At 43.9% G+C, this 23,596-nt stretch overlaps 1 protein-coding gene across 1 annotated transcript; it reads left to right on the forward strand.

Moving 5' to 3' along the window:
• Nucleotides 1-3,849: 3,849 nt before the first annotated feature.
• gapdhs (glyceraldehyde-3-phosphate dehydrogenase, spermatogenic) lies at nucleotides 3,850-21,601 on the forward strand. Its single transcript, XM_061239622.1, has 11 exons — nucleotides 3,850-3,946; nucleotides 14,315-14,377; nucleotides 14,976-15,072; nucleotides 15,974-16,080; nucleotides 17,085-17,175; nucleotides 17,717-17,832; nucleotides 18,769-18,850; nucleotides 19,603-19,754; nucleotides 20,091-20,253; nucleotides 20,925-21,022; nucleotides 21,194-21,601. Exons 2-11 carry the CDS (start codon nucleotides 14,346-14,348, stop codon nucleotides 21,261-21,263), a joined length of 1,008 nt encoding a protein of 335 aa, XP_061095606.1. The 5' UTR covers nucleotides 3,850-3,946; nucleotides 14,315-14,345; the 3' UTR covers nucleotides 21,264-21,601.
• Nucleotides 21,602-23,596: the final 1,995 nt, after the last annotated feature.

Raw genomic sequence — 23,596 nt, forward strand, 5'->3', positions numbered from 1 at the left:
TGACCATGAAGCAAAAGCTACTTGGCTGTAATGTAAGAATGTAAAAGGCCATCAAACGTTCTACACCTAAGCATCATTTGTTTGCACAGTGTTTTTACAAATAAAGTGTGTTTGATGAATACATTTCCTGTTTTGTCATTGTATTAGGGAGATTTAACATAAGCATAACATAATGTAAAATAATCCTTTGGGAAGTGTTATTTACTGTGTATGAAACATAGAGTATGAAATGCCATTTGACCCACAGCTAAGAAGCAAGGCATATTTTACTGTTTACTGTATACTTTTTTATTATGTATCCCTTTACATGATTTAAGATATCTTATACCTTGTCTAGTTATCAAAAATCAGCTAATCTGATTCTGAATTTAAGTACACTTCTTCTGTCCAACTCCGGCAGCAAAATGGCAGCAAGTTTTCATGATGGCACTTCGTCCAGTTATTATTTTTTCTGCTCCACTACCTCTCCTGTGCCTCACTGCTCCTTTGTGTACACCGGCTTCCTGACATTGTACCCTTAGAGACAATGAGGGCTTGTTCCGATTGGTCAAGAGATCACACGGGACTCTATCCTCGGATGCTATTGGCTAGGCTAGACACTCTCCCAGACTGAATGACTAGACAGAATGTATGCCTGAAAACCGTGAATGCGGGTTTGATTGAGAGGAAGATAATTAAATCTAACCAGAATCAAAATTTTTCTTTGACAGTTCTGCAACTGAACTGTTTTCTTTTATTTTATTCATAAGCAGTTATGAATTAAATCAATAGAAAGCCAAATTGTGTTGATTTAGATTTACTGGTAAAAAAAAACTAATGAATAGGGTTTTTGTAGGGGAGTTGCTGGAAAATGTATTAATACAGACCTTCTTAACCATTTGGAATATAATAATAATAATAATAATAATAATAATAATAATAATAATAATAATAATAATAAAGAAGAACAAGAATAAGAATAAACTGATGTTTACACCAGCTGCTCTAGACGTTAACAGCATGTAAATGAATGAGGATGTGCAAGCAAATCATGGCAAACATGTTTGAAGGGCTGTTTTGACTTACTCAGGACAGACATGTCGAAAGTTACTGACGAACTGCGCAACTGACGAGCTGACTGGACACATGTCAGACTGTTAGAAAGAGAGACAGAACAGCAGAGGGAGGTAAAAATGTCCTTATTCTGCTGGCTGGAGGTAAATAAAGATGTAAGGATGAAGGCAGGCAGGCAGGCAGAAAGATAACATTAATTACATGAACACAACAATAGAAACAAGCTAGCTCAAGCCCTAACCTCTGCTGTTCAAAATAGCAATTACAAATCAAACTTTACGGGTGGCGGGTGTCTGATTACTTGGGCCTGGGTTTGTATATATAAACGCCTTGGCCTGGATTGCTTTACTTTGAGTGAAGCATTGGATATCCTGCCCCTTGCTCCAGCAGAGGGAGCTCAGATGCAGCTCAGCCCATAACAATGACAGAACACATTATCCAAGGAGGGAACTGCATAAGCAGACTGTGCATTGAAAGAATGTCACCTCAACATCTAATCTTTGCTCATAATTGTTTCTTTTTAATTGTTTCTTTGTGATTCATGTCTCTAGGCAGGCTCAGAATCTACTCCTGCTTTCTCATGCTGAGTTGCTGAAATATTATTTTTCTGCAAATTATTACAGAGCATGTGCCTAGCTAGCATACAGGCCAAGCCCACTGAAAACAGTTAGATTGCTATGTTCACCCATGAGACATTAAGCAATTCACAAAAGATATCAAAATCAAATCCGTGGTTGCTGCAAAGCTATTTTAGAGTCACGATTTCATAACCATGTGGAATCACATATAAAGGTGTGGCTTCCTTCTTTGTCCAGCCTGTTCTAACTCACCATCCTAGGTAAATAAAGGTCTATATATCTGCTCACATTCCCCCATTCTGCTCATACCCAAAGCCTTCAGTAAACAACCAAGTTTATCTCTGGAACTGATATTTACTATAATTTCTCTACAATTCAATTTTTATTCAATAGAAGCAGTGTGTGCCTGAAATTGAGGAATGAATCTGTAATCATACTTGCAAATCTATAGAAAACATTTCACAAGCCCACTTATTCAGGCAAGCCACACATTTAAAGTAAAACAGTTAGTTCCAGTAAGGAAACACCAAATTCATATGAAGTTGTTTCATTGCCCCAAAAGGAAACATTTACCCTTTATACGGACATGTGAATATTCCACATGTAGTGTCTTGTTTAATTGTTTTAAAACACGTAAAATATATTGCTTTGTATTTTATTGTGCTTTATTGTATTTTTATTAGCTTGTTTTATTTAATTTTTATTTTTTTATTTCCTTTTCTTGTTTTACCACAATTAGTTTTAGCCGTTTTATTTTGCCCATTTATTACTTGTCTGTTGTTCCTTACTGAGAAGTATTTTGGGCTGCTGCTTGTATGAAAGTTGTTATATATAAATAAATTGAATTATTCTCATTCTTATTCTTCTTAGTCTTCTTGTTCTTCTTCTTGTTCTTCTTCTTCTTCTTCTTATTATTATTATTATTATTATTATTATTATTATTATTATTATTATTATCATCACCATCATCGATATTCTCTTGAGATGGCAAGATGCCAATGCATGGTCAAGCGACATGATAGAATGCAAGGAACATAATAATTGCCTTCTAATACTACCTGTTTAGATTCTGTGAAACATATTATCACTGCACATATTATTAATAACGTTTTTTTACGTTGAAAACGTGTTTGTTGGGATGCTGTTATTTTACGGTTTGAACTGAAAGCTGAGTTGCGGTTAGCCTACGTTTTTTACGTTGCAAGCAAGCCACCCTCACAATGAGCACGCCCCATTGAACTGAAATATGGCACGCCCCCGTGAGTGTTGCACGAAGTGTACGTGAAAACTCTCCTCTGCGTTAATGGCCGCTTTGATGGAGTGCAACATGTATCCTATGCACGGATGCATTGTGTTTGGGTTTATTACATTAATACATTATAATGAGTGGGAGTTGGCAACTCGAAGCAAGTCGTTTATGCTAACAACGCACTTGGTATTCACGTGCACATCGACTGATATCGTGTGCACGTGAATATCTGCATTAATTCAATAGATTCTCATCTGCTACAATGAAGTTCTCTTCATCTCTTCAAGTATGCGGCAGTTGGATGCGTGAGATGAAATACAGTTTAGCATATCCCAAACCCAGAACGGTTATTTTCCCGGTGATAGCACATAGCCTACATGTTAGCTATATACTTTTCTCAGCGGACAAGACTCCTGGTCAGTTAACCCACACAGCTTAATTAGCCTATACTGCGTAGGATATATTGTGATAGCTACCTTGTAGGCCTATGTATGGGTTCGTTATGCATTACTACTTGCAGCGAACCCAAAGGTGTAATAGATTGTGGCATATATCCCAAAATAGGCTACGTCTACATTTTGGTACCTCATGAATTGAACTGCCCGTATTACCGCAATTACAACACGGCAGCACGTGACATTGTAACTTAGTCCTCTAAATGCTATTATAGATGTGGCTTTAAGAAATCAGAAAAATAACCTGGAAAAAAGAAACGCTTAATAACAGGGTAGGCTATTTATTTTGCACAATTCAAGTAAGGAAATTATGTTTAAATGCATTTCGCCCTAGGGAAAATCCTCATGTTGAATTGCATGAAACCTGCCATTACTTAAGCAGCGCAATTTGCGCATCCTTCAAGACCAATCGCCCTTGGCTCTCTCTGGGCCGATGTTTCCATGGTAGCCGTGACCGTTCTCTCGTTTCTCAGTCGCCGCTCCAAATGGCTCCCCCAGATGAAGAAGACATGACGTCAGGTTTCCAGGGCGACTGGTGGTGCACGTGTCTGGTATAAATTCGGGAGGCAAGAGGCGGAACCTGTACTGGCACTGCAGCATCTCACGAGAAGGTAAGGGAAATGCAGAAGACGGAAATAAGGCAGAGAGAAATTAATAGGCTATTACTTAATTAATATTTTAGTCAGATTGCGTCTGTTAGTTGTGTAGGTTTCAGTGTATATATATGTACACTATGCAATTTTATTGTAGCTTACAATTTACTTATAATGCCAAACTATCCTACAGAGACAATTGGCTCGTGTCAGTGAAATGGTGGGAGGGAGGAGAACTGTACGAGTGGGACTAGCTAGCTAGCTGGCTGCGAAAAAGAAGGAATGTTCCCTTACAATGGGGAAGCGGTTGCATAACGTTGTTCAGGCGACCTGTAAAAAATCTGAAATGTTACACATATGCATTGCAAATACCTGTAGCATCAAATAGGCTAAACTTAAGGTGGCTCAGGTTTATACGCGTATTATTCATTCATTCAGTGGGATGAATAATCTCCCGTGCTAAAGTAACAAGATATGATAGCCGTCGAGTGGCTAGTTTGCTAGTAATTTTGCGGAAGAAACTCGTCTAGCTAATAAGAAATGTAAAATCCTCCACCATGCCACCGAGTCGAATTCTTCAGTGCAAGACGAATGCAAGTAAGGGGCATCATGATAAAAATTTCTGCCCGTGTAATTCGCGAACGAGCATGCCATGTTGCGAGCTAGCATGCTATATTTTTGAGTGGAAAAAATACCGACTGTACAGGAAATCCCACAAATGTACGTGCCTCGTGGGCTCCTCACGACGAATTATCGAGTTGCGTCACATCATTCTAGAATGTACTGTGCAGCTTGGAATGTTAGGAAATTAAATGTATCCTGATTATTTCAGCTAGCATGGCTAAATTGATGGATGGATATCTTAATAGCTAGCTATTTTAACTGTTTTATCATATTCATGACCTTTTTTATTTATGGCAATGCCGATGTTTAAAGGCATATTGTGTGTAATATAGTCGTTTATAGCTGGATAGACATCACTGTATTAACGATTCCAGTATGGGGGCGTGACGTAACGTTGTTTCATAAACTATTGCAGTAGGGCCTATTGTAATCTTATTGATATTGGACCTCCCAATTGTGCAAATGAGCAGGCGTACTATCTTCATCTAGGTTCTATCTGATTATCTAGCTCGCCGGGGTACCTGTCTATTTTTTCCAGATAGTCCGTTTCGCTTTATCGTCGTTGAAGGTCATATTAGAAGACAAGGTCAGGTGTGATGCCTTCGGGCTATTTAGAAAATATGTTGCGGTAGCCAGCAAGTAGGCTTTGAACTGTCCCATTGCCAAAAACCTGAAATCGCAGTGACATCCAAATGGTTGTTCTGCATATTAAGTAGGCTACTAATGAATGAGCTAGGCTTTTTGTAACTCGATAGTCTGTATGGATGATAATGTTTCTTATAATGAACGATTGGTCTCCGTCCCCCTGGATAACTTATTGATAAGTGGGTAATGCAAGAATGTAAAAAATAAAATACTGACTGCCGGCGAGTGAATTCCCTTCCAGTCTTCTGCATCTGCGTACGTGTGGAAACTCCATCGCATGTCCGAATGATTAAGCGGTGCGATGTAGTGATTAAGTACTGGGTATGGTTCTGACTGAATATATAGGCTATGCATTTCCTTTTCGCGTGGGCCGTTAGTTGAATCATTCCCTTTCTGACTAGATGAAAACCCCATAATCTTGTTCTGTGTCACTACATCCGTCGTTTCGACAGCAGCCATTATTGTGTGCAGGACTGCACGTTTTCAAATGCGGGACTGGCCCTGTAACGGCGGAATAAAGTGGTTATCCAATTTACTACACATTTTCCATACATGTGTGGGCTATGCAAACATATAGTAGGATTAGTATTTGCTGAGCATGGACTAATCATATGATTGATTATTGATCGGTCTGTTTAATTCGTTGAAACTATGTCATTTTTACATCGTCGTCATCCCCGGGTTGGTCGGCGGCAGGGCTTACGGGCCCTGATAAAGCTTGTGTGATTAAGCGGCTGAATCCTTCTACGTCAGTGAAGAGGAGTGCAGGAGAGTGTCCTACAACAACCGTCATCAAGCCAGTGCTCGATTTTTTCCATACACGTAAAAGTCGGGCACCTGTTTTTAAACAATAGTTGAACAATAATCGATAATAAACATTTTTTAAAATCTATTATCTTTATTTCTTCCTATTCTCTGCTCTTATTTTTATGAGCCCACTGCAACCTTATATAAAAACTGCAATGCAAAGAAAAAAAGGCCATTGTACATATCCAACCCGAGTAGGATACAGGTGGAGGACAAAAGGGGTGTTTGTGCCTGAGGAAGACCATGCCGGTCAAAAATTTGCAAGCATAAACCTATTGGAGCAAAAACAAAAAGTGTGTGGACATCTTGTTCCTTCTCTCTCAAAACTGCAACACCCACCCTTAAAAAAACACAGTAGGCATATCCTTTCCTCATGGTACCCCCAGTGCCTTTCCACCGGGTACCCCCAGTGCACCTGCTGGGTATCTGGCGTCGCGCGCGGACGCTCTCCCTCCGTCGGTCTGCAGCAGTTTATTTATTCATGGTACGTGCTGGAAAGCCGAGCCGCAGTGGCTGCCGTGGACCACAGGCCTCTCTCAGCGACGGTATCAGGACCGCCCAGTCAGTACTGTCAGAACCAAGGACAACTAAGACAACCTGCCTCAGACTACGCCATGTTACCTACCCCCCAGGAGCCATCTGCAGGAAGTGGAAAGACTTATTTCCTGTGCTTATGAAAACTGCCCCCCCCTCCCCCAGTGAGTGACTCATCGGGTTAGCCTGCTATCCAGAACGAATCTGTTGCGCACAAAGTTATCCTGACAACTGAACTGCTGTAGCTCAGTAGTCATGGGTTTGCCGATCGCCGATTCCTGTTGAATTGATCGTATTGATTAACTCGTTTCTCCCGTTCTCAGAGCCCTTGGCAGAGGAATCTGGGAGATTTATGATTGATATTTCATAATCTGATGTCAAACCCGAGGCATGCATTACTTAACCACGCTAAATTATGATATAAACGTGCCACTTGTAATCTCATGTAACGGTAGTGTGTGTGTGGACCGGGAAAAATTGTGCACATTAGTTTATTTCAGCTTGGCCAGAGCTCTGACAATGTGTCAGATGTGTCCCTTCTTGTCACCAGGGACACATAATTGACGACCGCAACCCTGGACGTGAAAAAGAGAGGCCAGACGGCGTCTCAGTGCGCTCAGAGTCTGTGTGTGATGTCGTTTTTCCGAGGCCTTGTTGAAGCTGGCAGGAGCTGGCTGTGTGTGGGAATCCGACACGAGACGCACTGTGTGCCTCTGTATTCAGCACTCACTCAGGAGAAGCAATCGATGACTCGGTTGTTCATGGCTCCCTCTCTCTTGAGTGGAAAAGTACTGAGTGAATGAGGCTTGAGAATTTAGGAAGTACTGGTGAGCCAGCCTGTGGGTGTGTCACACTGCATATTTGCTCTCTCTCTCTCTCTCTCTCTCTCTCTCTCTTTCTCTCTCTTGCTCTCTCTGGCTCTATCTCCCACTCTCTATCTGTCTCTATCTCTATCTCCCTTTCTCTTTCTTCCTCTCTATCTGTACCTATCTCTGTTTCTCTCTCTATATTTGTATCTATCTCTTTATCTCCCTCTCTCCCTCTCTCTCTATTCATCTCCCTCCACCTCTCTCTCTCTCAACTCTATATTCTCCCTCCATAAGTTTCACTTCATGTGTACTGTACTCCTTTGGCGGGGGGGAGGGCAGTTAAAATATTTTAAATGGTGCTCGGCAAATGTGGTGATATCTGTGCTGTAGAATGAAATGTAAGTGAAAAAACTAGCTACTCCATGCCCGGATGTGGCTTTTTCCCGGCGGGTGTCATGGCTGTGCTGCACGGCGTGTTCTTGTGTCAGCATGTCCTCTGCGTGGCCGGTGCGTCTTTTACCGCAGTGCCAGGGTACAGGGGAGAGGACATGACGGGGGGTGGGGGGCAGGTTGCGTCAAAACAGAGGTGGGGGGACATGTAATGGATCAAAAGAAACCCCCCCCCCCCCAGCCTGTGTCTCCTCCACTTCTGCTTGCTTAAATGGCAGCAGAATGACACAGCAAGTCTTCAAACAAAATGGCTACTCGCCTCTCTGTTACCGTGTACAATATCCTTCAGGCTCTGTGCAGCTGAACTTGAGCGGTGTGTATGCGCCCAAATCGTTTCTTTGTGCTGCTCCCTGCTATCCTGCGTGCCTGTTCCCTTTATAATAATGCCCCCTGGCTCTTCTGAGGCACACCCCAAATGTACAGGATCAGCTCCTGTCCTCAATGTAAGGCAGTGGCTTCCAGTTTTATTTCTTTTATATAATCGACCATTGTAACTTGATAATCCTGTCTCAGAAAGGGGCCGTCTGTATGTTGTCCATGCTATTTCTGCGCTATTGTTATGGACATTTTCTGCATCAGTGGGTGTCTCTCTGCCTCCCGGGAAACTGGTCTGGCCTACTTCTTCCTAGCTTTGCTTTTTTTAAAAATCGAATCGGTTTGCAGAGGCGAAAGAAAAAGGAGACTAAATAGGTCGCCACTGCAGTGGGCTGGTGTCTGTCCATTCATTGGAAGGAGGTGCTGTACTATTGCCAGGAAAGGCTGCTCCATACGTCCAGTGGGTGGGCATTTCTGTCGTTCTGTAGGGAGTTTTCATGTCTGTGATGGGGGGGGGGGGGAGTGTTAACAGGGCGTTGCAGTATGTGAGCATGTGTGCTCAGTCACTAGTCAATCTAAGTTAACATTTATTGAGGTGTACACATAATACAGTACATTGGGGGGGGGGGGGGGGTGCTGTGTGTAAGGTAATGCTTACAGACTGCATTTTTTTGGAAAACGTTTTCAGTAATTGATAGTAATTGATTTCTGAGTAAGAGACCACTCTGAGATAATGTGATCAGTAATCAGTCTAAAGGACTGTGCGAACCATGTGCCACCCTGTTAAGCTAGCTGGTCAGTCTGACCTGGAGTGGTAGGATGACTGGGGGTGGCTTACTGAGGCTCTACCTAACAGGAGCCAGAATGGCCAGTTTGTGGGGTCACTCCGTTAGCCCGACCTTGTGAGTTCATAATGGAGAGATTAGCAGACAGAAAACAAGACGAGTATTGATGGGTTGTTGAACAAAGCATTCCAGTGGCCAATCCCAGGTCTCTGCGCGCACACACACACACACGCACACACTGTACAGTGTAGTAAGTTGATGGGACTTAACATTCATCAACACACACATCGACACACTCACACTGTACAGGATATTATGTGGAGAGAGCGTAGCATTAACACACATATACGCACACACACACACTATACAGCATACTAAGTGAAGAAAGCATGGCATTCATCGCACATACACACAAAACACGCTCTCTCTACAGGGCAGTAAGTGGAGAAATCCTGACATTCGTCACACACACACACACACACACACACACACACACACTCTCGACAGGGCCGTAAGTGGAGAAAGCCTGACATTCATCACACACGCGCTCGGACACACACACACACACACACACACAGACACACACACACACACACTCTCTACAGGGCAGTAAGTGGAGAAAGCCTGACATTCATCAACACAGACCCACACACACACAGGCATGTGTGATGCGGGAGACTGTCAGGTCAAACACAGCTGCAGGTCTGTGCAGACGGGTTGTTTTGCCATCAGCAGGAGGAGGAACGGCAAAGGGGAAATGGGGCGGGGCGAACACAGGACTCTTCCTGCAGAGTGGGCTCAAGACTGAGAGAGAGCCGAGAACAGGAGGTCCAGAGGAAACTTTCAAAAAAATGCATGCCAACACTGTGGAGTAGTAGCCTAGGCATCTGGGTCACCTTGTAAATTGTGAGTTTTGTCATCAGCGTAGAGGAGCTTTTTTGGGGGGATTTGGGGTTTCCATACTTTGGTGTCATCAGGACTTTCCTTCCTGGCTCGACAGCTATCTTCAGTGGCTCAGTGCTCATGTTGTTTGGTCGGTTACTCCCTTGTAATTGCCTATCATTTTTAATCAGTTTCTTTCATGGCATATAATATAAACCTAGAAGTGTAGCAAGGCACATTCACGGGTATGGGCAACAGATCAATGCAATCGGCCTCTTCATCCACTTCAGTTCCACTGCGCACTGCTCTCATCCAATAAGGTTGAGCCCATGAGCCTGTGGTAGTAATCCTGATGCTTTGCATTCTGGGAGACCTGTAAAGAGCCCGCAGGGGGAGATTATGTTAATCCAGTGGAGCTGTATACCTTACACACACCTTATACACACCACACACACACACCACACACACACACACACAGGTAAACATACCACATGGACACAGGTGTGCACATGTACACTCATACACATGCAGGCACACACACCACATGGATACAGGCACGCTCATGTGCACACACACAGGCACACATACACACGCAGGCACACACACAGATTAGGAGATTATCAGGTCTTCTGTTCTGCTCAGCCAGATGCGAGGACAATCCCGTGTGCCCTCCGAGACCGGACGTCCGCCTGTACACACATGTGCTTGTGGACAGGCCATGGTGTACTGAAGGCCCCCTGGTGGTAGGGGTGCTCTACTGAACTTTGGGTGGAGAGTCAGGCATCACAACGAGTCCCACTGGATTCCCAGAGTTCCTGATTGTAGGAAGTGGCGGTCACCAGGAGTAAAGTCACTAATAGTTAGAATGTGTCAGGTCATTCACTTTTTCACTATGAGTCAGGCCCTCACTGGAGGAACTGACAATTTTGCATTACTCACTCTCAGTCAGATTCCTGCTTCGGAAAGGGGGAATGTTCTGGAATATATTCACAATTAGTCAGGGCACTAAGAATGGAATGGTCATCACTTATATTGACCTCAAAGGTCCACTATGTAATTTTAGTGGCTAATTTTATGCTAATGGCTTACAATGAGCAAAAAGTCAAAGCTATGGTGAAATAGATAGTTGCCATCCACATAATCTTAGTCGCAAAGCTACTGAACGTTGTGTGGAAGTGACATTGAGCGCCTTTATGTCTAGCCCCCGTCATTCCCTGCCGGACATCAGTGTGCTTGCTCAGGGCCAGAACTGCCCTTCCTGAAACCCAGACAGTTCCCCTGGGAGGTCACAGCTGTGCCAGCCGGTCAGAAGAGCTGTTTACGTCAATTTTGGGTTTGATTGGTCAGCGTGTTTCTGTTACTGTGGCTCCGAGTGCTGGGCTGTACCACTTCAGGCCATTTTGAGTGAACCATTTTAGTTGGCACAAAATAGAATGTGTGGGTGACTTCACTTTGAATGCAGGTCTTAAAGGCTGCACAATTTTCAGTAAAAAAAAATTGCTAATAAGCCATTTAGGTTTTTCCATCCAACTAATAAATAACGTTTTTTAACATGCACCTTAGGAATAAACTTCCTATTCGTTTATCCTGTTTTTGATCTTTGTGTTTGTGATTACTCATAAGTAGACAAAATGCAGACATTCAGTTGTATCTGTTCACCTCAGATGTATCTGTAGATGACATCTTGTTTGTGTGTGTGCATATCCGTATATTTATCGCCCTGTAACATCGACCTCCACAAGGACTCCGTTTTGAGGACTTCTTAAGATATTTATCAAAAACTCGTGGGATTTAAAGTGGGCAAAAGCTGGAATCACTGTCACATATTGGTTGTGGTTCTGCATCACCATTTTGAATTTTGACCTTGAGGCAATTTGGCCTTGCCTAAACTTGAACTGCAGCGTTTGAACATAACCCGCCATTTTAAGCTCACAAACTAATCTTTCTCAGGGCGATGCTCTCCAGACCCAGTGCTATCCAGATCCTTGTCCATATCGAAAATCATCAGTCCCCAGAATTTTCTGCTTAAATTGCCTGGGTCTCAGTGCGTCCACACTGTACTCCGTGTCCTTTCACAGTTAGGAGAGTTTGACGTGTTGACATTCACAGTTTGTACTGTGAAATGTCACCACGTACCCAGCTCTCACCACCCCAGCCTCTAAAGGTTAATTTTCTGGTTGTTTCAGCAACAAGATACATTTAATTTCATTTGGCTGATGCTTTTATCCAAAGTGACAGTTGATTAGACTAAGCAGGAGACAATCCTCCCCTGGACCAATGCAGGGTTCAGGGCCTTGCTCAAGGGCCCAACTGCTGTGCAGATCTGATTGTGGCTACACCAGGGATTGAACCGCCGACCATGCGGGTCCTAGTCATGTACCTTAACCACTACGCTACAGGCCGCCCAAAGTTACAAACTGATTGAATGGTTGGGACACTCTCTCGGCCTCCGGTGTAGTTACACTGCTAGATAAAGGGTGACCGGAAACATTGCATCACTTCAGACGTTGCTTAAGAGCTTTCTGCACTTTAAGCAATTCCATTGCTACATTTGCAGTACATTGTCTAAACTCTAAAGTGTCCGTTGGCAAAATGGTCTTTTGAAAGATCCTGAATCAAACTCCTTTTGCGTATGTATCAGCCGTACAATTATGAAAGCTTTAAGGTAATGAAATGGTGCTTAATGAAATACCAGCATTTCAGAAGTACCATTGCCATTCTGCCTTGAGCGTGCATTACTGTAAATGCCCTTATTCCCATTTTTTTTTTTTTTCATCTGGCTTTAACACAAGCCACTCTCAAAAGAACGGAGACGATTCCCTCATCTCAGTCGGTTTCATCTCAGTCGGTTTCAGTGCAGTTGACAGTTTGTGAACTTGTAGCACCATGAGATGCAGGAAGTCTTCTTGCACTATATCTCCCAACAGTCACGCACACAGCGCTCCAACTTCCTGTCTTCTGGTTTGACCCCCCCAGAGCTCCACACACTTAATGTAAGGCCTTATAAGGTCTGATCCAACAGGCTGACTCTCCCCATTCCGTTTTTTGGTCTATTTGAGTTTTTCCTTCTGGACATGTTTATTCTCAGTAAAGACGGCTGTAATGAAATGTATTCGATACAAGCACTGGCTTGCTGTACTCTCTCATTCCTCTGTACGATACGATAAGTACATTATAAAATGAGAAGTGAGTAACCTGGTTGCTCAGTTCTGACTCTGTACTGCGTTGGGAGAGTGTGAGATTTATGTTTTGCAAGTTCAGGCAGAACACGGTGAGGGAGCCAGTCTTTGTTTCACATTCCTTCCCTTGGAGGCTACAAAATGGTGGCACCCAGCCATGGAATTCATTATCTGGGCAGTGTTGCCATATTGGGGCATAACCCCCCAATTTGTGGGGATTATGTTGCATCTATATGTAGGAAATGATTTGGGTAATTATTGATCCTTGTGGTTTCTAACAATTAAAAAATAATAATCTAACAACCAAATTCTTCTACAAAAAATAATCAGAGCTGGCGGGATTGTGTATTTGAATGTGGGATCAGTGATAGGCTGCCCGTCACATAGTTTGCATTGTGGAAACCAAAGCATTTTCATCGGCCTGTTCCAAACACCCCGCTTTAGAGAGTCTTTGACCCTGAAAGAGGGTGACTCCAGTGTGAGCAGTGCTGTTTCCGTACGCTTTTGTGTTCCGCTGCCAGGCCTAAGATGGACGACAGAATATATATTTCATTACTTATGTAACAACAACACATCCAAAGCAATTGGGCAATATTCTGAAGACTTGAGGACACGTTTCAAGAAACGTAAAGTCATACTTTGCCATTTAAAACATCGATATTCAGAGATGAATATTTCAAGACACAAACATGATATGGAAAATATTAACTGTTTTAAGCATCAGTGAGTTTTGTTAACAGACGTTGCAGACATAAAATAATATTGACCACTTCAAATAAGTTGATCACTTATCTCTTGTTTGCGCTGTGAGTTTATTTCTCTGTGATGTGTGACCTTACCTCAACATTTGGCTAAGGCTTGACTAAATGGGGATGTTCTTTTACAACCTCTATTCTGGCAACCTTGGACCGGGGTTTGGGAGGGTTTCTAACTGCCTGTGTAGAATGTTAAATGCGACTGGAGACAATGGAAGCTTCCGGAGCCCTTCTCCGGTTCTAGATCTTCTGGGACAAGCCAACTGCTGGAGTAAAAAAAGGCCACAGTACTCAGGTCTCAATGAATGTGATGCATCGTGTCCAGTCACACTGTTTTTGACCCATTTGAGAAAATCGGTGTGGCTCAGTGGTGAACTGTGGCTTGGCCAAAATTTAGGTTTCAATTTGCCATGTGCAGCAAAATTTTAAAGAGCTTCAGGCCTTTGTTTTGGTGCCTAAAAGTGCATTTCAGAATGGTGCCTCTGCATCTGCATGTATACAGAAAAGGCATAGGTGGCAGAAAGAAAGGTTATGTTAGAATGCAAGCATGAGAAAGTTTCTGTACAGGCAACCTCTCACACTCTTCTCTTCCTCCGTGCAGGCTCACTACCACACCCTACTCAATCGCAACTATGTCGGAGAAGCTAAGTGTTGGAATCAATGGGTAAGTAGGCAACCGTTTCCATGGGGACAGCCCCTTCCATGTCGCTCAATGGTTAGAACCTGAACCTAATGAAACCTAATGAGTCAACTTCCTGCTGAGAGGTTGCCATCTTGCATCGATCAAATCACTGTCACTCAGCTGCTCCTGGAGAAATCCAGCTACCCAACAAGGCCTCAGTATGTGGATCTGGTGGGAAATCAGCAAGTCATTCCAAAAGCACAGGTTTACTGTTCACTGCGGTCCATATGAGACGGGAGGTCAGTGTGCTAGTTTCTATGGTGCCCTGCTGTCCAAATGGGATTTGACAGCGAAGTCGTCGTGTGATGGGAGCTGTGTGTAATTACTATAGACGAGGAGGATTACAGCGGACTGGCTGAGCCCTTGTGTCACACGCGCTTTATTTTCTCACTGCTGCTGTCAGCTGTGACATCATCATCCCTGCTGTTTGGGGACCGGATGTGTGTGTGTGTGTGTGTGTGTGTGTGTAAATTCTGTTATTTTTTCCGGACAAGAATAAATGTCTGCTGAATGCCAAAATGTACAGTGAACTTACAGTTTTAGGTTTTGTGTAACGTTTCTTTCTCCTCCTCCCGCCCAGATTCGGCCGTATTGGCCGCCTGGTCCTGAGGGCCTGCCTCCAGAGGGGCATCAAAGTAGTAGCCATCAACGACCCTTTCATTGACCTGCAGTACATGGTGAGAGTTCCCGGCCGCTAGCATCCGCTGTTAGCATTAGCCTGTTCAGCGCTGAACTGAACAACTGCAGCTGTGTTGTGCTGGGAAAGCAGCCATTTTAGGCCTGGACTGTTTGTAATATACAGCTGAAGATACATTGGATATTATTGATATATGACTATGCTGTGTGCGCACGTGTGTGTGTGTGTGTGTGTGTGTGTGTGTGTGTGTGTGCGGCTGAGATTATACACTCACCAAGCACTTTATTACACCTACTTAGTCTTGCGATTGTCTAATCAGCCAATTGTGTGGCAGCAGTGCATTTCATACATTCGTGTAGATACAGGTCAGGACCTTGAGTTAATGTTCACATAAACCATCAAAAGTGTGATCTAAGTGACTTTAAGTGTGGAATGATTGTTGGTGGCAGACAGGGTGGTTTGAGAAATCTCAGAAATCGCTGATCTCTTGGAATTCTCATGCACACTGGTCTGTAGAGTTTGCAAAGAATGGTGCAAACAAATAAAATCCAGTGAGCAGCAGTTCTGCAGACAGAAATGGCTTGTTAATGAGAGACGTCAGAGGAGAATGGCCAGACAGCTAAAAGCTGACAGGAAGGTGACAGTAATGCAAATAACCACACATTACAACAGTGGTATGCAGAAGAGCATCTCTGAACACAACACATCTTAACTCTTAAGTGGTAAAGCTACAGTAAAAAAAATCCAAGTCTAATAAATACCTAATAAGGTGCTCACTGGGTGTATATGTAATGTAATCTATTTCATTTCATGGTTCCTTTTCATGAATGCAGTGCTAGATTCACAACAGACTGCACTGTCTATTTATCAATGAGCATGAAAAAGTTTGCTTCTCTGTTGAATATTCACTCGAAAGTCTTTCCTTTTTCTCTTACTCCCAGAGTTACATGTTCAGGTATGACAGCACACATGGACGTTACCCTGGGACGGTCGAGTATTCTGATGGAAAGCTGGTTATTGACGGCCATGAGATCTCCGTGTTCCAGTGGTGAGTTGGACAGGAAAGCAGTCTCACACGTGCTTGTGAACATTGGGCACTTACTCATACCTTACTCATACCTTACTCTTTTATGAGAAATAGCTTGTGTGCACTAATGAGTTAGCTTGTTGTTGTCACCCTTGCTTGGCCAAGCACAGGCCAGGGGGACTTAATATGACATGCAGTAAATCTGGGATAGTGTCATTCCCTGCACTCTGTTCTTGGGTTTAAAGGTAGAATGGGTAATTTCAGACTTTGAACGGTCAAGTGAGGAATTGCAGCAACAAAGACCTTAAAACCACAACTCTGTTTATCCCTCCCACTTCTCTGTGAACGCGCTGAGGTTGAACCCCCCACCCTCCCCTACGCCATTGGCTGTAGCAATTAGAACAATTGAGCTTGAGTTATTGTACAGCTCTACAAGGTTTTGGTACAGAGTGTCAGTCCGTCTGCTGTATATTTTGAAACCAGAATGTCAGTGAGCCTTTTTCAATGACTGGAAAGGGATTCACAATGGTCTTGTAACAATGTTTTAACAGAAAAATCTGACCTATTGTACATTTAATGTTAGCTTATGGTAAAGGAGAGAGGGTCAGAGTAGGGCTGCCATGTTGTTAGTACTTTGTGGCAGGCCAAGGTGCCAGAAACAGCACTGTGGAGGGTCAGTGGGACTGCGAGGGCGCATTAGCCTCAGGCTATCCTGGAGTGCAGTTGCGCTCCTCCTGTGGCCCACTGCTGGGTTGCCATTGGGTCACTAGTTCCTCTTCCCTGTTAGCACACTGCAGGAGGCAGCCTAGAGTTCGACTTAGATGTGTAACACTTGTCTCCCCTCTCTCTATCTCTCTCTCTGCATTTACTTTTCATTCCGACTGTCTCTTCCCTTTTCTCTCTTCTCTCTGCGCCCATCCCCCTCTTTCTCCCACTTCCCCCCTCACTCCCTCCCTTTCCCTTTCCCTATCCCTCTCTCTCTCTCCCTCTCTCCCTCTCTATCTCTATCCCTTGCCCTATCTCAGCATGAAGCCCTCAGAGATTCCCTGGGGAGACGTTGGCGCTGCCTATGTGGTGGAGTCCACCGGAGTCTTCCTCACCGTAGACAAAGCCACTGTGAGTCTGGCAGTCCTGTACTGAGGGTCCGACCCTCTGGCTCATTAAGCGTTCTTAGATGCTGACACTGGAAGGAACGCGCAAGCACTGAGCTCCTTTAGGCCTGAGATAATGTACAGAATTCAATACAATTACCCAATGTTATAACACTGACATAACATTCCAGTAACATTGTCAGAACATTTTGCGTTAGCTGGGTAGACATCACAACTGATGTTGCATGCAATGGGAACATTTAGCATTTTTCATTTACCTGTTTATTTGTGGCTCTGTTCTTAATTAAGGCACAGCTGTGCTAAGTTGTATTTAAGCGTTTTGTGTCACACTGTGCTGTACTACACCTGATAAGGTGGCCGAACAAATGTGCCTCAAATCGGGTGATGAAGTTTAACAAGTGCACTAATTAAAGGCAGTTCAGGTGTTCGCCACACGGGAGCACGAATGTGCCGCCATGTTGTGTGAGAGTCAGAGCTGAAGTGATAGTTAATCAGCAACACTGGCCTCCAGTTTCACTGTACTCCTCCCGTACTCCGTTTCCCAGGCCCACATCCAGGGCGGAGCCAAGCGTGTGGTGGTGTCTGCCCCCTCCCCCGACGCCCCCATGTTCGTCATGGGCGTGAACCATGAAAAGTACAACAACAGCATGACGATCGTCAGGTGAGGCCAGCTCCGTGGATCCGTCACACACCATGGGCGACTCGTCTGCAGTGTAGCGAATCGATGGAATCGATTCTTCAACTCCTATAAAACGACTCATATTTTTGAGCAGGGTGTAATGGAACACCCATTTAATCTTTGAGTGTGACAAACCCGGTGCCAGAACCAAATAATATTGCGGTGTGGACGACACGCTCTGACAAAAATAGTGATAAAACTAGATAATCCTCTGGGCTCTGTTTAACAAAGCAGGAGTTAGCTGGATAACTGCGGTGCGTAAACTCATCCTGCTTGGTGAAACACCCCTCTTTCTGAAATTATCAATGCTGCTTTCCACTCAGCTTCTTCCAACATTCTTTTCACAATCAGCAGACAGATCAGGCCATGTACGGAGCAATAGTCACCCTACGTAAAACAATATTTAAACATCCATACACTCGGTTTTTTAATCAGTCAATCTGTATCCTCAGTTTAGTAAACCATGCCCTTGGTTTGCCAGTCCGTACCCTCAGTTTTGCAAGGGCAAACCAAATGCACAGATTTCTAAACTGAGGGTACAGATTGCACAACCGAGAATACGGATTTTCACCATTTTTTTCACATAGGGTGACAAGGGGGGCTCCGTACCCTTGAGACATGGCATGGTATTGAGCCAATTCATAAGTTAAATTAGTCAGTGGGGCTAAATGCACTAAAAGCCAATACACATGACTGGATTCTAACACCCCTGCTGACGAGGTTTTTCTATTTAATTGCTATTTTATTTAATATCTTTATAAAATGGTTGACTTGATCTGATTTAATGCTCAGGTGGAACGGTTTTGATCCATTCCATTCAACAAGTTTCAGAAATAGAATGAAATTCTGCGAATGAACTGAAATGCCTTCAGTCAGCGTTGGATGTATATAATGAATATATTATTTTCACCTTCCCAGCAATGCATCCTGCACCACTAACTGCCTGGCTCCCCTGGCCAAGGTCATTAATGACCACTTTGTCATCGAGGAGGCCCTCATGGTGAGTTTTGGGGCATACTTATGCCCCTTTATTCTTGTAGGAGCAACAACCCGCCACCTACAGAGTAAGAACATAACCATATTCAGTCCTTTCAGGAGCACAAAGTGCTTTACAGGCATTTACAGACAATATGTTACAACGATGTACATGGCACGAAGTCGCAAATGGAGAGGGAGAAAAATCGATTTGAAAGCTATTAAAGTTAATAAGTTTGAATGACAGTACAAGATGTAACACAGACAATGAAAGGCCAATTAGATGCTCACACATAGTGCTCATTCTTTTAATGAAAATAGCGGTAACGATCCTCCAAATATCACTTAGAAAGGAAAAATAAGTCTTAAAATAAGTGTGGGACTGACACTACTTCCTCATTTATCTTCCATCTCCTGCATTTCATTGGTTTGGAAGAACTGATCACTCACTCATCAGGCAGGGCATTGAAAGAATAGTTTTGTAAAATCAACAATGCCTAACTTCCTCAGATGTACTTGACATTGCCACAGCAGGGCAATGTGAGCTCAGTATCCTAGAGTTCAGTGGGCTAAGCAAAGCTGTGGCCCAGGTTAGCGAGACACCTGCTCAAGACTACGATTACCATGATCCCTTGAGGTACTTACAGTCGTTGCCATCCACGTAATTTTCATGGAAAGGCAACCAAATGTTCTGTGGAAATGACTGAGCGGGCCCTTTAAAGGGCAGTTTATAAAAGCAGAGGAGCGGTGTCTCACGCTTCCTCCCCCCTTCCGCAGACCACCGTTCACGCCTACACGGCTACCCAGAAGACAGTGGATGGACCCTCCGCCAAGGCGTGGCGCGACGGGCGTGGCGCTCACCAGAACATCATCCCAGCATCCACCGGGGCCGCCAAGGCCGTGGGCAAGGTCATCCCTGAGCTTAATGGGTCAGTACGCGCACGCCTGTCCGCCGTTGGCATGGTGACCGCACTGCAGCAGCCGTGCCCGCTTGCCGGGATTATCACTCAGCGAGAGAGGCGGGGCGGCAGTGAAGGATGAGATTCAAATCAGCTCAAACAAGCACAGGCGAATTGGCTGTACAGCAAGAGTAGACTTGCGTTGAGCGCGTCACGCTTCCGCCCTCTGACCAGTGTCTGAGCCGGCATGGGGACACGGCTTTCATTCCTGCGCCTGTCAAGACATGTGGCTAAAATGTCTGCTGGCGTAAATGTTAGGGCTAATTCCGGCCCGCTCACCTGTGACCGACCGCTCCCCTCCCGCAGGAAGCTGACGGGAATGGCGTTCCGTGTGCCCGTGGCCGACGTGTCCGTGGTGGACCTCACCTGCCGCCTGAAGAAGCCCGCCTCCTACGACGCCATCAAGTCCGTGGTGAAGGCCGCGTCCGAGGGACCCATGAAGAATGTGCTGGGATACACGGAGGACAGCGTGAGTGGGGGGGGGGGGGCTGCCAGTGTAAATGGTTGGCACTTATATAGCGCCTTTATCCAAAGCACTGTACAGTTCATTTCTTATTCACACACGCACACACACTCACACACCAACAGCGATCGGCTGCCGTGCAAGGCACCAACCAGCTCGTCAGGAGCATTTGGGGGTTAGGTGTCCTGCTCAGGGCCAATGTTGCCCCACAGTGTGCCTGTGGCCATAGAGACTTTTCTGAATGAAAGGTGTTACATTTGGAAAATTAGCGACGCACAGAGAGCGTTTCAGGTGAACTGAGCCGGTTTACTTATCTGAACAACAAAGGCACACAAATGTATCCCTGAATGCATCTGACTGGCAGACATGACACATCGATTGCAGCACTACGGAACTGTGCATTATGTATGTGTGTATACATAAGAGTAGGCAACCTTTTTTCACAGTGTCTTGTTATTTTTTGTATTTTTTAAAGCTGAGTTTCCCAGCACAGTGTGCTCAAAAGTTAAACTTTTGTCAAGTTGAGTCCATCTTTGAAACCTTATTGTGTGATACATATTTGTACACCTGTACATATAAATATAGTCTACGGCTGTAATTTCCACTCAGTGTTATAATGTTTGGTCAGCCCCAGTCGGAGGTCAGAGATGTGACCGTCTCTGCTTGTGTTCTTCCAGGTCGTCTCCTCAGACTTCATTGGAGACATCCACTCCTCCATCTTTGATGCTGGCGCTGGCATCTCCCTCAACGACAACTTTGTCAAACTGATTTCCTGGTAAGCCTTCAGGCAACTCCCCTTATCCAGTGCCTTTCCCCACCCCCTCTCCCACCGTACCCTTTCAGTCACACCCACATTTTTGTATGTAATAGATATCTAAATCTTCTGTTGCAATGTAAGATACCATTTCACAGCTTGCCCAGTTAACCCTTTGCCTCTCTTTCTCAGGTATGACAATGAGTACGGCTACAGCAACCGTGTGGTTGATCTCATGCTGCACATGTGGTCCCAGGAGTAAAACCCAGAGGCTCAGAAGAAGCTCCCTGCCCCCTTCACATGCACTCACACCCTCCATAGCCAAGCCATAGTCACTCCTTAGCGACCCCCCTCTACAAGACGACACTAGTCTCTGTAGTAGTCTGTGTGTACGAGTGTTTTGTTTTTCCGTTACGAAAGACTTGGAGGCGATATTTGGCTTGACGGTATTTGTCTTTGTTGCCCCAAAAGCACTGTTGTAGATGTTTCCATACTGGGTGTAACCATGTTATTATCGATGTTAAACTAAAGTTTAAAATAAGCAAGAAAAGCGAGTGTAACTGAGCTTCAAGGTAATAAATTTTAAGTCTTAACAGAAAAGGTGTTTCAATGGTTCTTGTTGTATTTGTATGTGTTTGTGTGCATAGCATTTCCAGATAATGATGAATAAGTCATTAATAATGTGCTAAAAATCTGCACTAAGAGTTGCAGCAATGTAAGCTAAATGCTAGTGCAAATGCTAGTGCAAGCCATGTTACCCCTGTGTGCAGAGAAATCCTTCACAATGTTCAATTACAGCATTTCACCTTCACAGCTTACCAAATGCAGCGGCTGTGACTGAACAAGGTCCATAGATGAACATATCCCTGGTGCCTGGTGTTAAATTCAGCGATTACCAGCTTGAAATTACCAGCTACCAGCTCTTTCAAAACCTAGCTTAAGATGGTCAAACCATGTTGTGTATGGAGATGGTCTAAACTGTTCAACCAGCTGTTTTTAAAATTCAGCAATACTACATAAGTAGCTTGCATATCATACCAGTTTTAAGTATACATTTTGTTTGAAAATGTTCATAGAGCAAAGGCTGACATTAGGCTTTGAGTTAAGACTAACACATGCAGAAGCAACGATCAATCATCCCTCCAAACGGAATTCATGGGCCAAACACCAGAGATTGAAAAAATGAAAGTAAGAAAATGGACCTAGCAGCGATGATAAAGAACCACTAAGGAGCTAATGAATAGTGGAAGGAAAATCCTGCTCTACATTAGAATGAAGCTCATTTTATTTTGTTAATTTCATCTCTATGGGTGACAAACATTCAAACAAAAGTTGAATGCAAACTCAATTTCCATCCTCCAGTGTTTATGCGGTACAACTGTGACCTCAACAGAATTACTAAACAGGAAGCAAATAATGTTGGTACATCCGATTACTTTTTTCCCTGTAATTTCACGGAATGTATCTTCAAACACAAGATTCCATGGTCATTGAAGATCCTTTAAAAGGCTTTCATTCTGGACAGTCACAGCGTTATCAGATGCCAAATATAATTTCACGTTCCAATTTCATGTCCAAAATCTAAACTCAAATTTTTATTTTAGCGTGGCCACAACACACCTAATTCCCTACCAACTCATTACTTTCATATAATTTACCATCAGGTCTTGAAATGTTTGTAAACTGACCATCTACATGCTATTTAGATTAAGCTCTACCAAAAATCACTGGTGACAATTTTTTTGCAATAAGCACTTTCAAGTTAAAAAATGTTTCGCAAGGGTAACACTATCAACAAAACATGTACTATAGCTGCAAACAGTGATGCCTGGGGCCAAGCACCAAGGATGATCCGTAGCATATTGGGTGTGCTTTGTTATGGACTGCAAACCTAATCCAAATGTCAACCATACCAACTTTTTGGGTATTGGATCCCCACATTTGCACATTTGTAATTATTATATGAAAATTACATTACATTATATTATATTATAGGCATTTGGCAGATGCTCTTATCCAGAGCAACATATAGTTGATTAGACTAAGCAGGAGACAGTCCTCCCCTGGAGCAATGCAGGGTTAAGGGCCTTGCTCAAGGGCCTAATGGCTGTGCGGATCTGATTGTGGCTACACTGGGATTAGAACCACCTACCTTGCGTATCCCAGTCATTCACCTTAACCACTACGCTACAGGCTGCCCAAAATTACCATTTTGAATTGGTATTGTAGCACCACATATGGTGAAAATGGCACAGAATTTGATACTCAGGGCCTACATGGGTCCCTCTTCAATTGGACAATTTCAGAAATTTGACTAGAGGCTGGATTTAAAGGAGATGTGCCGGGCAACAGAGGTGGGCGTGCTGCTGAGGACATTTCAGTGAAGCTGTCTGAGGGTTACTGTCAAAGTTCAAGCCTGCACATGCTGTCAGATTTGCAAGCCAGTGCATGCTCGTCCACAAATCCACAATATGACCATCATCCCGTGAAGTACCATTGCAGTCAGTTTGTGGGCATACACATGCTTTTGGCATGATCAGCTATTCTTCCTAAATGTAAATTACAGTCCTGTGTATCTTTTGTTGCATCACATTT

Source organism: Conger conger, chromosome 1 (assembly GCF_963514075.1).
Source record: "Conger conger chromosome 1, fConCon1.1, whole genome shotgun sequence".
Taxonomy (NCBI): domain Eukaryota; kingdom Metazoa; phylum Chordata; class Actinopteri; order Anguilliformes; family Congridae; genus Conger; species Conger conger.

What these genes read in the sequence shown, in the direction of transcription:
- gapdhs (XM_061239622.1), top strand. Translation starts at nt 14,346, where the DNA reads ATGTCGGAGAAGCTAAGTGTTGGAATCAATGG. An exon ending in CTAAGTGTTGGAATCAATGG is followed by an intron (nt 14,378 to 14,975) that starts GTAAGTAGGCAA and finishes CCTCCCGCCCAG; the next exon opens with ATTCGGCCGTATTGGCCGCC. An exon ending in TCACCGTAGACAAAGCCACT is followed by an intron (nt 17,176 to 17,716) that starts GTGAGTCTGGCA and finishes TCCGTTTCCCAG; the next exon opens with GCCCACATCCAGGGCGGAGC.